General features: G+C 38.1%; 2 protein-coding genes across 2 annotated transcripts; both read left to right on the forward strand.

The window, feature by feature from the left end:
- The first annotated feature begins 2,767 nt into the window (after positions 1–2,767).
- On the forward strand, positions 2,768–3,454 carry LOC141715447 (uncharacterized). The gene has a single exon (XM_074518736.1). The coding sequence runs from the start codon at positions 2,768–2,770 to the stop codon at positions 3,452–3,454; it is 687 nt and encodes a 228-aa protein (XP_074374837.1).
- A 10-nt stretch (positions 3,455–3,464) lies between these two features.
- LOC141715463 (uncharacterized) lies at positions 3,465–4,582 on the forward strand. Its single transcript, XM_074518737.1, has 4 exons — positions 3,465–3,674; positions 3,753–4,042; positions 4,159–4,348; positions 4,403–4,582. The coding sequence occupies exons 1-4, from the start codon at positions 3,465–3,467 to the stop codon at positions 4,580–4,582; spliced, it is 870 nt and encodes a 289-aa protein (XP_074374838.1).
- Positions 4,583–14,476: the final 9,894 nt, after the last annotated feature.

Genomic DNA, 14,476 nt, shown 5'->3' on the forward strand with positions numbered 1-14,476 from the left:
TAGAACCAGTGGATATACTCCTTTGGAAACCTCGATTGAGCACATCTTTGAGGTGAATAAAATTAAGGGACTTTTCAGGAAATCAGAGGCTCTGTCATCCTGGCAGAACAAGGATAAAAAGAAGTATTTTGAATACCATGAATCTTCTGGGTATAACACCCATGAATGTCGTAAGTTGAAAGAGGAGATTGAAGTCATTGAAGGTTACCTTGGTGAATGGGTAGTTAAGGAAGTGAGAAAGCACCGAAATAGTTCTGACAAAATAAAGAGGGAAGGTGGTCGCACTCCTCATGGATCCAACAACAAAGTTCTAAAAGAAAATAAATTTGTCAGGGATGAAAGCATCCAGGCAATATTCGGAGAAGATCCGGGCATGAAGTGCAGCAACCAAGCTTTGGCAAGATATGTGAAAGAGGCCCGGTATAGGCCCTTAACCGACATTCATAGCTTGGAAACTTGACCATCGAAGGTTTTCAAAGGGGAATCTATGAATATCACTTTTAGAGAAGCAGGCGCAAGATGGGTGCATCATCCTCATAATGACACCTTAGTTATTTCCCTTCAGATTGGGACTAAGAATGTCTACAGAGCTTTTCTGGACAATGGAAGTTCAGAAAACATCCTCTAATAAAACACTTACCAGAAAATGGGTTTCTCTGACCAGGATATATCAGGAGAAGATGCTTGGGTGTACGAATTTTTTGGCGAGGGTGTCAGAATCATGGGTTCAATCTGATTACCATGCACCTTGGGAGAAAGTCCCCTTTCTGTAATAAAGATGCTCGAGTTCAAAGTCCTAAATCAGGAATCCTCTGACAATGTTTTGCTGGGACGACCTTTTCTAAGGGAAATGAGGGTCATCACTTATATTCATCATTTGACGATCAAATTTCCTACCCCAAATGGAATTGGCAGCGTAAAAGGTTCCCAGTATGATTCTCGAGAGTGCTATCGTCGAGCTATGAGGGGTTTTTGAAAAAAGGACGATGAAAGCGGGAATACCTCCGATGATGAGACAGAAGGTATGATCGAGCAGTCAAGCGAAGGAATTTGTATCCACTACTATGTTGAATATGAGGATAAATACTCTTCCATACAAACCCCGACAACATTGCTCTTAGAAGACGCTCCCAAGATCGAATTCTTAGAAGAAGAAAAGCTCACAAACAATGACATCATCCAAGGAAGTTTCGATGGGGAAAATCTTAAAGGGAGAGATAATGTTTTGCAAAGTTTGGGACAAGTTGTGTACAAGGTAGAAACCCCTCCTCCTGAGGGCGCGCCCTTAATACCACAAATTTCAGGAGAATTGATGGCCCTCTGACACAGGGCGCGCTTTCATCCAAAATGATCTTAGAAAAAGTTGATGCTCCTCTTCAAGATGACGCTCCTTCTAAACTGAATGTGAAAGATTATAATCAACTTGACCAGGATCCACGAATTCCACTGCCCATGGGAAAAGGGCCAGTTGAGGACACTATTTCAATCCAAATTGATGAGAAGGATTCCAGTAAAGTTTTGAAGATTGGCTCTCAACTAAATCCAAGATTTAAAGAAGAGCTCTCGAAATTTCTCTTGGCAAGTCATGATGTATTTGCATCGAGCCAGTCGGATATGGTTGAAATCGATCCAAAAATCATGTGCCATCGATTGAACATTGACTTCAAACACATAGGAGTTCGATAAAAGCACAAGGAAGTAAGTGGAGAAAGGGTTGTAGCCTTGGCGGAAGAAGTTGATAGGTTTTTGGAAGTCGGATTGATCAGGGAATCATTTACCCGAAATGGTTGGCAAATCCGGTGTTGGTAAAAATGCCAAATGGAAAGTGGAGAACTAGCGTAGATTTTACTGATCTAAATAAAGCATGCCCAAAAGACAATTTTCCTTTAACAAGAGTCGATCAATTAGTAGATGCCACAGCAGGGCATGCTCTGCTAAGTTTTATGGATGCTTACTCTGGTTATAATCAAATTCCCATGTATGAGCCTGATCAAGAACATACTTCATTCATTACTGATAAAGGACTCTATTGCTATATCGGGATGTCATTTGGTCTTATCAATGTCGGAGCCACATATCAGAGGCTGGTGAAAAAAATGTTTAAAAGGCAAATAGGAAAGACAATGGAGGTGTATGTAGATGATATGCTAGTGAAGTCCAAGGAAGCTGAAGATCATGTAACACACCTGGCTGAAATGTTTCACATTTTGAGAAAATATAGGATGAAACTGAATCCACAAAAATGTGTGTTTGGAGTGGAATCGAGGAAGTTCTTGGGATTCATGGTAAACCATCGAGAAATTGAGGCAAATCCGGCTAAAATCAAAGCTCTGATAGAAATGAAATCTCCCACTAGTGTGAAGCAGGTACAAATCTTGACGGGATGGATTGCGGTTTTAAATCGTTTTGTCTCTAAATCTTCAGAAAGATGCAAAGAATTCTTTAAATCAATTAAGGGTATGGGAAAAGATTTTGTATGGACTCCATAATATGAGGAAGCTTTTCAGGAAAATTAAAGAACAATTAGGAAATCCTCCTAAATTGGCAAAACCAGTGAAAGGGAGGAAGAATGTCACCATTCACCCGTATATTATGTAAGTAAAAGATTATTGGATGCCGAGACCAAGTATACTATACGAAGAAATTGGTATATGCCCTTATCCTCGCTGCACGGAAATTGAGGTCGTACTTCCAGTCTCACAAGATAGAACTTCGCACTGCTTATCCTCTAAGGCATATCTTGCATAAACCGGAGTTGTCAGGAAGAATGTTGAAATGGGCAGTCGAATTGGGGCAATTCGACTTGGAATATTATCCCCGCACGGTAATTAAAGGGCAGGCTTTAGCCGATTTCGTGCTTGAGTTTGATTCAGAGGTAGATGAGAAGGCTATGGTGTTGGCTGAACCTTCTTCACGGGGGGATAACCCCGAAAAGGTGAAAAAAGAGTTCCCACACCCGTGGTGGATTCTTCATATTGATGAAGCTGTGAACAGTAATAGAGCAGGTGTCGGGATTATTCCAATTACTCCAAAAGGGCATTCGTTGATGAGTTCCATCCATTTCAAGTTCCATGTCACAAATAACGACGCCAAATATGAAGCTTTGATTAATGGGCTAAAAATGACATTGGAAGTAGGGGTTGTAAACTTGATAGCTCGGAGTGATTCTGAATTGGTAATTAATCAAGTTAATGGAGGATTCCAAGCTCGGGGCCCTCGAACCGAGCTGTACATGAGATATGTGCAGTGCTTACTTAAAGAGTTTGGTAATATAAAACTGGAAGGTATGCCAGGAGAGGAAAACGGATGTCTTGGCAAAAATGGGTTCGCAAATGGAAAATGTATTGCTAGGACAGATTCCATTGGGAATTCAAGAAATCCCATGTATTCCCGAGATGAATGTGTTCTAAATAGAAGAGGTTCCGCAAGAGACTTGGATGACCCCGATACATAACTATATTCGTATGGGAACTTTGCCAGAAGATAAATTCCAGGCTCGGTGCCTTCGTTATCAAGCTGCAAAATATGTGGAGTATGATGACATTTTATATAAAAGAGGATTTAGTCAACCACTCCTACATCGTGTAGATCTCGAGGAAGGGAATTATATTCTTAGAAAGGTGCATAAAGGTATTTGTGGAAACCACTCAAGGGGTGATTTGTTGGCATTGAAGGTCCTTAGACATGGATATTATTTGCCATCAATGAAAGAGGATGCCTTTAGAATTTTTAAAGCATGTGATCGTTGTTAGCGGTTTGCCAACTATTCTATTGCCCCTGCAACATCGTTGACTTCAATGGTAAGTCCTTGGCCCATCGCCATGTGGGGAATCGATCTCATCGGAGAATTCCCAAAAGCAAAAGGGGGTGTCAAATACGCTGTTGTGGTCGTTGATTACCTTACCAAATGGGCAAAAGCTATGCCTTTGGAAAAGATAACGATAAAGAAAATCAAGGATTTCATTTTCAATTTCATAGTCTGTAGATTCGGGATTTCATACAAGCTCATATCTGATAATGAAAAAAAGTTTGATAGAAAAAAGTTAAAAAAAACTTTGCGAAGATTTGCACATCAAAAAAGACTTTGTTGCGGTCTATCACCCACAGAGTAATGACCAGACTGAAGCCATAAAGAAGAATATTAAACATACTTTGAAGGCCAAGTTTGAAGAAAATAAAGGTGATTGTCCAGAACAGCGACCGATGGTTCTTTGGCCTTATAACACCTCCGAGGTCAACTACTGGCAAATCCCTTTTCACGTTAACTTACGGGTACGAAGCTATGATTCCTGTGAAGGTAGAAGCTGGATCATTGCGAAGAGATTTTTTTGTTGAAAGAGATGCAGAGGTCAATCAAAGGCTATATTTGGATTAGTTGGATGAGGCTAGAATAAATTCTTAGTTAGAGCTTGCGGCTTACCAACAGAAGATTGCTAGGTATTTCAACAAAAAGGTGAAGTCTGTACCATACAAAGTTGGTGATCTTGCTTTGAGAAAAGTCATGCCAAATACAAAGATAGCTCAACATGGAGTGCTTGGAGCTAATTGGGAAGGATCGTACAAGGTCAAAGCTATACTTTAGAAAGTACTTATCATTTGGAAGATTTGGATGGCAAGCTCATTCCTCGAACCTGGAATGCAGAACATTTGCGAAAGTATTATCAGTAGGGCGTGGCTCCGGCCCATTAGTTTTATGGTTGATTTTATGTAATAGACTAGTAGCAAATAAATTCCTCCTAGCCTAGGAGGGTTGTACATGTAACTACGTACCTTTGGAACTAGCTGAAGGATAAATTTTTTTAAATAATTTTCCCACAGAGCATAGTAGCCATGAGACTGACGCAATTTCCGCACTAGAGCGCATTATGAATAAAATTGAAGAAAAATTATCCAACTGCATAACTAATAGGACGCGTCCTAATACTTTTTAGAGCACGCCTATATTATTTCGATATGTTCATAAGAATTTCCATATAGGGCGCGCCTTGATTGTAGAAGCGCCCTAACAAAGATTAAATTACAAAAATTATTTAATCTACAAACAGAATTACAAATAAACAAGTTGACTCTTAGCAACGCCCTAATATAGTTAAGTTGGAAGATTTTGTGAGATCTAAATAATTGAAAAAAGTTCATAAGTATTTTCAAGAATGTGCTCTAATGGTAGATGCACCTAAAATATCTGCAGACTTAAAACGTTTATGCGCGCCCTAAAATGGTTTCATACTCGTGGCCAAGAAATGGATGGATATAGAACTTGTTAGAATAAATATAGAAGTTCATCCTTTGAAAATATAAGCCAAGAAGAAGCACCCTAAGAAGATCATAAGAGCGTGTCCTAAAGGTTTAGCAGTGTTGATGTTTCTTAAATTTGAAAAATAATCCTTAAGGACGCGCCCAATTATCAGAGGCACCCAAATAAAGATATCTTGTACAGAATATTTGGCAAATGATAGCCAACACCAATTCATAACTATTTTCAAAGGCACGCCCTAATGATGAAGGCTCCCAAAGTGTTTATATATTTAGAAATTTTTAAGGCATTTTAAAGAAAAATATGTCTAAAGAGCAATCGTTTAATAAGCAAGGATAAATTGTAAAAAGGAAACATACATAGAAAGAATCTACCAAGGTAGCAAAAAAAGTAATTTACTCTTACAATTTTTACAGCATCAAAAGAGGGTTGGCACCTCAAGTATTAGAGCAGTCAATTGACAAGGTTAAAGAAAGCAAGCTTAGGGCGCACCTTGAGTGTCTCCGCCAGGAGGAATAACCTGAAGAGGAACAAAAGGGTCAACATCAGGCGCGTCCTTTCCTTGAACATTTTCACTAGTGAGCGTGCCATCATCCTCCTCCAAGCCACGCTTTATTCTCTTTTACTTAATTTCATCACCATATTCCTGCTTAAACTCTAGCATCTCAACAACGGTTTCTTCACCAAACTTTTCAAAGGAGTATTCAGGGTCATTTGCCACGAATCCAACTCGATAGTGGTGAAAACCACGAGAAAACGCCTCATCAGTAATCTCTTTTTTTTCATCAAGCCATCCATTTTTCTGCTGCTCCTCAAGATACTCACCCCTTAATTTCATTTCAGCAAGCTCGTTATGAAGATTGTCATCTGTCTCATTAGCCTTCTTGAGTTGGGAACCTTGATTTTCAAGCTCGCCCTTTAAGAAAGAGATTTGAGAGTCTTTTTCCTTAATATCTTTAGAGTGAAGGAGATCTTTGTCTTTAAGATTGTTCTAGAGGATGTTGTTGTCCTCTTGCAGCCTCTCTAGGCGCGCCCTTTCCTCCAACAACTTGTCCACAGCTTGAGTGGAGTAAAACATCAGCTGGAAAGAAGCCTTGATTGAAGCCTTGGTTGACTCTTCCAAGTTCATAGTTTTCCACTTCTTGACTTCCTCATCTGTGACATAGACAGATCCCAAAGGGCCAAGGTAGTTGAGTGTCAAGGATTCAGCATCAGAAGGCACGCCATATGTTCTAGGTATTTTGGGCGCGCCTTGACCTTCAGTCAGGTCCACCACTGTTCATTTTAGTACAGGAGTTGGTTGAGAAATAGGTATGGGAGCAGGAATAGGAGTCTGAGTCTTCTATGCGTCCTTCTTTTGAACTTGTGCTTTGAGCTTGTCGTCAGGGCGCCCCCCGAAATATTTGGAGATTCTTGAAGGGGCCATATCTGCATAAATGTCAATCGAATTAGTTAATATGATTAACAAATAAGCGCGCCTTGTTTATAGGGCGCGCCCTTATAGAATGAAAAACAGGCATGAGAAAATTAAGGCAATTATGATGCAATTTTATCTAGTAATAAAATAAAAAGCATACACCCTAAGCATATAGGGTGCGCCATGACATATAACATGTAAAAGTAAGCGACACAATTATTATAAAAGATAATAATGTAAAATGCCGTACAAAGATGCAGTATAAGCTAATTAATTGGCTAAGTTAAAGGTCACGAGGGTTTTTCATTCTATAGGGGGCGCCATGATAATAAAGTCTCAAACCTACAGAAGATGGGTTTTGAATGGTGCTATCTTCAAATCCTTCAGCTTCTTCTTCTATATCCTCATCACTATTAATGTTTATAATACGAAAGATTGGGTTACCCTTCCTAAATCTTATGTATCTACATTTTGTCCCAACTAAGTCAGAAAGAATCCCAACTCGCATCAAGTTGGATCTTTTTACCAACATTTTCAAGTTTCATTTCTCTGCTGCGACCTTTAATAAATCCTCTGCGCGAGCTTTAGGCGCACCCTCGAGTTTGCGTACAAAAGGTTTATCTGTAGAACGAAAAAGATAATTGTGTAAATGAAGAAAAGAACAAAATAAAGAATAAATGAAAAGTTAGGGTGCGCCCTTACTTGGTTCAGTGTTAAACTGAATCCTGATTCTTGGTACATCATATAAGTAGAAGAAATTCTCTTTCCACCCCTTCTCGTGGCTGACCTTTCCTGAAGAGAATCCTTTTTTGTTGTGTTGCTTGTTGACCACCAAGTAATAGTAGCCGTGATCAGATTTCTGATGACTAAAAAAGTAGCTCACCTCGTCCATAGGTGGTTGAGGAAAGTTCAAATCCATATAAAGAATGAATAAGGTTAGTACAAGTTTGTAGCTGTTTGGTGACAGTTGGAGAGGTGCTAGATCATATAATTCAATCATTTCCCTAAGGTAGGGATGTAAGGGCGCGCCCACGCCCAGAGAAACTAGCTTTGGGCTAGTGACCATCCTGGGAATCCTGAAGTTTTTTTCATAATTAAAAAAATGGGGGTGCATCATGCATAGAGGGTGCGCCCACATTCCCCCCATGTCGTAGAATTTCATTAACCAATCCAGCTGCTCATCTGAACAACTGGATGAAAGTCCCACACAAAACAGCTTCCCTTATTCTTTCCTAAAGCATTTCTTCACAGTTTCTGTATATTTATCATACTTTCTCCAGTTAAAATCAACCTCGATGTCAGAAACCTCCCAATGTACGAATGGGATGGGAAAAGATTCAGGTGAATTGGAGAACTGAAATGATGAAAAAAATCATTTCATTGCGCAGAGAGGGGGGATTTTTTTCAAGCACGTCCTCATACTGTGGCGGACAAGGCGCGCTCTGAAATGATTGGACAGATAAGTTTTGGGAGTTAGATTTATATTTTACTGAGGACAGCTCAGCCCCTACGCTCACACCAATCTCAACACCTTCAAGTCCTCAAGCCAGTCATCAAGTTCTCTGGTGCTGGTGACCTCTCCTCGGAAATTAGTTTTTTCTTTCCTTTTCTCTGAGCCAAAGGAAGGTCATCCAAAGAAGAATCACTTGAAAAGTCTGTCAAGAATTTGTTTTCTTTAAATTCTTGGATAAGGCGCGCCTCATGTTCAGAAAATTCTGGAGTCATGTGAGCGTCTGGAAAATCTGGTTTGAAAGGGGTAGTTGGAGGAGAGTAGATCCCTAAATTGGTGCAGAAATCTTTAAATGGATGAAAAGGGGAAAGAGAGGACGCACCCTCATCTTCAAGCTGCCAAAACAAATGGAAAAGTCTATTGAGGATATTATTTTTTGGATGCTTCAAGAACGGAGAAGAATATTATTACTAACATATTTGCTGCAGGTACTCTATTGAAGAACTATTTTCTGTAATGCAACCACAGGAAGGCGGTGTCCGTGGTCAGAGACCTCCGGGGGCATGCTTGGACAAAAGGCCTCCCCTGTAGTCAATAAGTGTCCTCATTGGGGATATGAGGTGAACACTAGTGTGTGCTTTGGGAGCTCTGTCTTTGTAGTCAACGGGTGTCCTCGTTGGGAGACTTCAGAGTGACCTGCACTTTGCACCCGAAAGTTTGGGATCACTTGTCCTACAATCTGGTAGGGGCTCCTTATCCAGGGGCCAAAGATGCGTTTAACATATGGGGTGAACCACGGCTATACCTGCGTTTGTGGACTGAAGAAATAACTGGTTGCAGAGGGTTATCCTCGGACGGGGAATTGCCTTATCCATGAAGTCTCGAAGCCACGGACGAGCCTTGTGCCTTTGTGGTTGGGCCTTATCAGCGGACATTCCGAAAACTAGTAGAAGACGATTTCCAGTAGGTTTCCTACTGGGCCTCAGGATGAGAAATCTAAGCCCATTAGGTTTTTTGTTCCCCAAAAATTACGTTGGCTTGATTCCCTATAAATACGGATACGTAGACAAATTGTAATAAGTCAGAAGTTGAGAGCGCAAAGGAGGCACCACTAACTCTAAACAATCTCAGCCACCATTAATCATAACCACAAAACACTGTTCACGTTTTCTGACGAAAAACCACCTTCACAAATCTTATTTCCGGCTACAAACCTCGAATTTTGTTGTTACCAAATTTCTCCGTCAACACAATAATTAGCGAAAGAACAGAGTAAAATTTTACACAGTTTTCACTCTTTCACACAGTATGTGTGACGACTGAGAGAGAGAGTGAGAGGGATGGGGAGACGGAGAGAGGGAGGGTGGTTGCAGGCTTGCAGCATTCCAGCTATATGCCTTAATCCTCAACATAACGTCGTCTACTTCAAGTTATTTCACTACTTCAATTCTGTAATTAGCTTAGTTTCTAGGGTTTATTATTTGTTTTATTTTGGGCCAAAATTTTAAATTGATTATAAAATTGCACATCAGTAATACTATGTGCATTTATGTATTTATATTTAATAATGTTTAATTTGAAGGTAGATTTTTTTAAAGAAAAAATCCGTAGTCACAAGTTTTCATTAATCGATGTGAAAAAGATATAATACAAATTAACACCAATCGATTATAATTATTTTAGCACAACTATTTTACATGCGAATACGGCACAATGTGTTCAATTCATAACGTAAGCTATGACGTAGTCAGAACTTGCTGCTGTAAGTTATTTCCTCCCATCCTTCATTTCTATATATTTTTTTGGCATATTCATTCAATTTTATATATTTTAAAATTTTTAAAAATAGTAAAAAATTTATAATATAAAATTTACAACAACCCCTACTTTATTTCACTACATTAACTTTAAAATCTCACCACTTTGTCTAATTTTTTCTATTTTTCTTATAATATTCAATTTTTTTAGTATTCGTGTCAAATTAAATGTATACATACGAGTGGGACGGAGGGTGGGCGGAGAGAGTATTCAACGTTCCTTGTCTTTATATATTACTGTATAAGGTACATTCCATGCTTTTTGATTTGATCTTCAGCATTTTAATGTAAGTTGTTAGGTAGCATGGAATTTGGATACATGTTTTTCAATGTAATTACAGGTGTACCGTCTGTGGAAAATATACGTATCGACATTATATTTAGGATATCTGGATCCGCGTAAAAAGTTTATGCTTAAAATAAAATAACTTTGTCATTTATGTGCATCAATTGTTGAATGAAAGAAAGTTTTAACTGTTTTTCTCCGTCTCAAGTTTTCTTTAATAAATTTTGGACCGGTGAGAGTTTATTCATGAGAAGAATAATGTTAGAGGGCGTTTGAAAACTTGGATTTCATTTCAAATGATGGATTTCAAATGAGGATTTGAGTTGTCATTTCAAATTCTCATATTTATACTAATATTTGAATGTACTGAATTTCAAATGAAATCCAAATTCCCAAATAACTTATTTGATCAAATCCATAATTTTAAATGAAATCAAGTTTTCCAAACCGACTATTAGCTACCCAGAAGAAACATTTTACTAGTTTTACTTCCTTGACGTATATTATGCCAGGTGACATAGAACTCGTTTATTTTATAAACTGAAAAATTTATACTCCCTCCGTCCCGGCCAATTTTTTACGTTTGGTTTGAGCACGGAGGTTAAGAAATATGTATAAAGTAGTAAAAAAAAGAAAGAAAAGTGGTAAAGTGGTGGGACCCGTTGATTTTTAATGTATAAAATGGAGATAGTGGAGTAAAAGTAGTATGAAAAGGAAGGAAAAGTGATGGGACCCATTGATTATTTTTGATAAGTTTTGAAATGTAAAGAATTGGATGGGATATCTCAAAAAAAAATGTAAAAAAAAGTTGAGACAGAGAGAGTATCTTTTTTCATTATAACTAACTTATAAATGCTCACCAATATATATACCCAAAAGTTTAAATTATTCGTGAGCTCTAAGAGCAACTCCAATGCAAAGTGTTAAGAAGGGTGCAAACGTCATGTGACATGACGTGGCTTGACAGTTGGTAGCACTTTATTTGAGTTGAGAGATGTTGTTGGGGTGTTAAATGAGTTGTCATCCCATAAACTAAGGTGCAAACATTTGTGGTCCAAATATGATCGGTGTATTAATATCATTTTTTTAATACATTTCTATTTTACATTTTTTTATTGAATTAATGAAGTTGATATTTCGCGGTGCCAACCATTCAAGTATTTTTGGAAAGAATGATGCTAAAAATGACCGGAAAGAAAAAGAATTAAAAATATAATATTTTTAGTCCGGGTCAGGAATGGTTGTTGGATTATATTTGTTTAATTTAACAAGTTTTCTTTAATTTACACCCCAGTTGAATCATGTGAAAATATAGTTTGAGACGGCCATATGAGATTGATATGCCTAGTTCTTCTAGGTGCCCATTGTTTATTAATTTAAGACGAAGAGTGTATTCCAGACAGGAAGGTACGTACGGGTGACATTTGGTTTTGTATAGTATATAAAGATGAGGAATGTTGAATAACTGATCCATCTCAAGTCCATTAATTAAGTATATGGAAACATATATGACCATGGATATAGATGCTTTGTTTAGCGCTGCCATTGCCGGAGATACTGATGCCAAAAAGCAAATGGCAATGATAGCCGATCATGTCAGCGGGCCGTATGATAGAACTATCCTTCATGATGCATGCATATATGGAAATGCAGAAAGAGTGAAATTCATGGTGACGGAGTTTGCTGATGAAAACCTTTTGGTCAAGCTGGATAAATATGAAAATACTCCACTTTACCTTGCAGCAATCTGGGGACACACTGAAGTGGTCGGGATCCTCATCGATGCAGCCAGACGTATTTGGCCTTCTCCAGCTACTACCGATGATTCTGGTAATTCACCAAGTCGTGTTGAAGATTTTTTGAGGCAAGCAAACTCTTTTGGCAACACTGCCTTGCACTATGCTGTATGCGAAGATGATGTGGCTACTGTTGAGCTGTTGGTAAATGCAGATCGAAATGACCGACATATTCAAAATCAGCAAGGTGAAACCCCGATGTACGCTGCGGTTGAAAGAGGGCACTATGATATAGTCAAGTTGATCTGCAAAATTTGCACAGCACCATCCTTAGATGGCCCTCAAGGGACAACTGCTCTGCATCTTGCTATTCGTAAATTCCATCAAGGTACGCACGAATATATATAAGGAAAATGTCGTAAATTCCATCAAGGTACGCACGAATATATATAAGGAAAATGTTTGGTGTAGAGAATTGTGTACAAAATTTTATACATAATGACATGTTGTGTGTTTTAATTGGAATAGGCCCCCGTATTCACATCAACAAGCCCAATTAAAACACCCCACATCAATTGCCATGTCATTCTGCACAATTTTTTTGTACAAAATTCTGTACACCTAGCACTACTCTATATATAATTATGTACCAATAACTGACACTCATTTTTCCTTCTTGATTTGTTTCCTTTGTATTAACACCTGCATTCAACTGCATCAGGAACTACCGACAAAGATATAGTTATGGTACTCATGGATTCGGCTAAACGTTCATCACTCTCAGCCGATAGGCGAGATAACTATTACAGAGGTTTATTTATTAGAACTGACAACCAAAATGAAACTATCATAAGTTTAGCAGTGATGACAAATAACCTGGACTTGGTTAAGTTGATTTTAAAAGAAAGTCCTGAATATGAAGATCCATATAGTATTAAATATAGTGATCTCAAGTCTGTAATCTCAACAGCATCCAGAGAAGGGTACAAGGATATCTTTGAGATACTCTGTGAAAAATACGAAGCTGGAGACGATGATCATTCATGTTATGTACTTTTAACTGAAGCTATTAAAGAGGGCAAAAAAGGTACGCGATACTTGTTCACATTTCCTGTCATAAAATATTTTGCAGTTCACAGTTTGAGACTTAGAGAGAGTAGTTTTGCACAGAGTGACTAATTTACACGACTCGGCATAACTTACTTTTTTGCCATGTTCCAGAACTTGTTCATGATCTCTTTGAATATGACAAACATCTTGCTGCTTTCGAAGATCCTACATCCTGGACAGCACTTCACTATGCGGCGTTTAATAAGTTTGATGAAATAATTGAGGCTATCGTGAGTGTCCAAAGAGATATTAGTTACAAATACACCTATAAATCCGAAGAATCTCCCCTAACTCTTGCAGTCCGCAAAGGATATATTTCTACAGCAGTATTACTGATGAATTTATTGCCAGCTACATTAAGTGTATACACTGATCAGAAGGATAAAAATGTACTACACATAGCGGTGGAACGAAGCAAAAAAGATATGATAAAGACCATTCTAGCACATTGTCCAAGAAGTCTTATATACAAGATTCTAAATGGTCAGGATGAAGACAGTAATACGCCTCTCCATCTACTGGCTGCTAAAGGTTTCTTTGTCCCTGAGCTCATCAAACACAATTCAGTTGATATGATGGCAAGAAACAAACAAGGCCAGACACCATCAGATATGTTATATTCTCAGGAAGAAGTCGAGGCCGATCAGGTACTTAACCTAATTTTCTTGATACTAGGTACTTTTACATGTATTTGTTATAACGGTTTGTCTAGTGTGTGTTTATGCTCACATGCTAAGAAAGTGTGATTGATGATTTGTAAAAAATTTATTGGTGGAGATCTTTGTGCATGCAGGGTTTCATCATTATTAATGAGCTATCCACCAATATTTTGTGGACACCTTATCAATCACAGATTCTTAGCATGTGTCCATGAGCGGGTGAAGGACAAATTTAGCCTATTTTTACACAAAATAGACAAAAATAACCAATTTCTGAAAAGTTGGTCAACTTTAGCTAATGGGATACCCAACTGTCAGTGGAGTATCCACTTTATATAAGATACCCAACTGGCAGTGCAGTATCCCATATATGAAATACCCAACTACCAGTGGAGTATCTTATACAAATTGGGATACCCAACTGACAGTGGAGTATTCAATCAGCCAAAATTGACCACTTTTTTCAGAATAGCTATTTTTGTTAAATTTTTTCAAAAATCGGCTATTTTTGTCATTTTTTCTGCATCGGCACACTAGAAAAATCCTTATTATAATTAACTTGACATTTAATTGAAATAAACATGTACTAATTCTTTTTTTTGTTTGTTATTATCTGAACAGGAAAAACTAAATTATGTTAGTATGATATACTATAACTAATTACACATATACCAAATACTTTTTGCAGCAATCTGTGGCCTAGGTCTTGCCATACTCCATATCCTTTATAAGAAAGTGATAAGGTTT

Source organism: Apium graveolens, chromosome 1, assembly GCF_009905375.1.
Source record: "Apium graveolens cultivar Ventura chromosome 1, ASM990537v1, whole genome shotgun sequence".
Lineage (NCBI taxonomy): Eukaryota > Viridiplantae > Streptophyta > Magnoliopsida > Apiales > Apiaceae > Apium > Apium graveolens.

Bases quoted from the DNA above. Each gene is read 5' to 3' on its own strand.
- LOC141715447 (XM_074518736.1), top strand. From the start codon at position 2,768: ATGTTGAAATGGGCAGTCGAATTGGGGCAATTCGACTTGGAATATTAT.
- LOC141715463 (XM_074518737.1), top strand. From the start codon at position 3,465: ATGGGAACTTTGCCAGAAGATAAATTCCAGGCTCGGTGCCTTCGTTAT. The intron at 4,043-4,158 runs GTTAAAAAAAAC...CATACTTTGAAG, and splicing joins AAAAAGTTTGATAGAAAAAA to GCCAAGTTTGAAGAAAATAA. The intron at 4,349-4,402 runs GTCAATCAAAGG...ATAAATTCTTAG, and splicing joins TTGTTGAAAGAGATGCAGAG to TTAGAGCTTGCGGCTTACCA.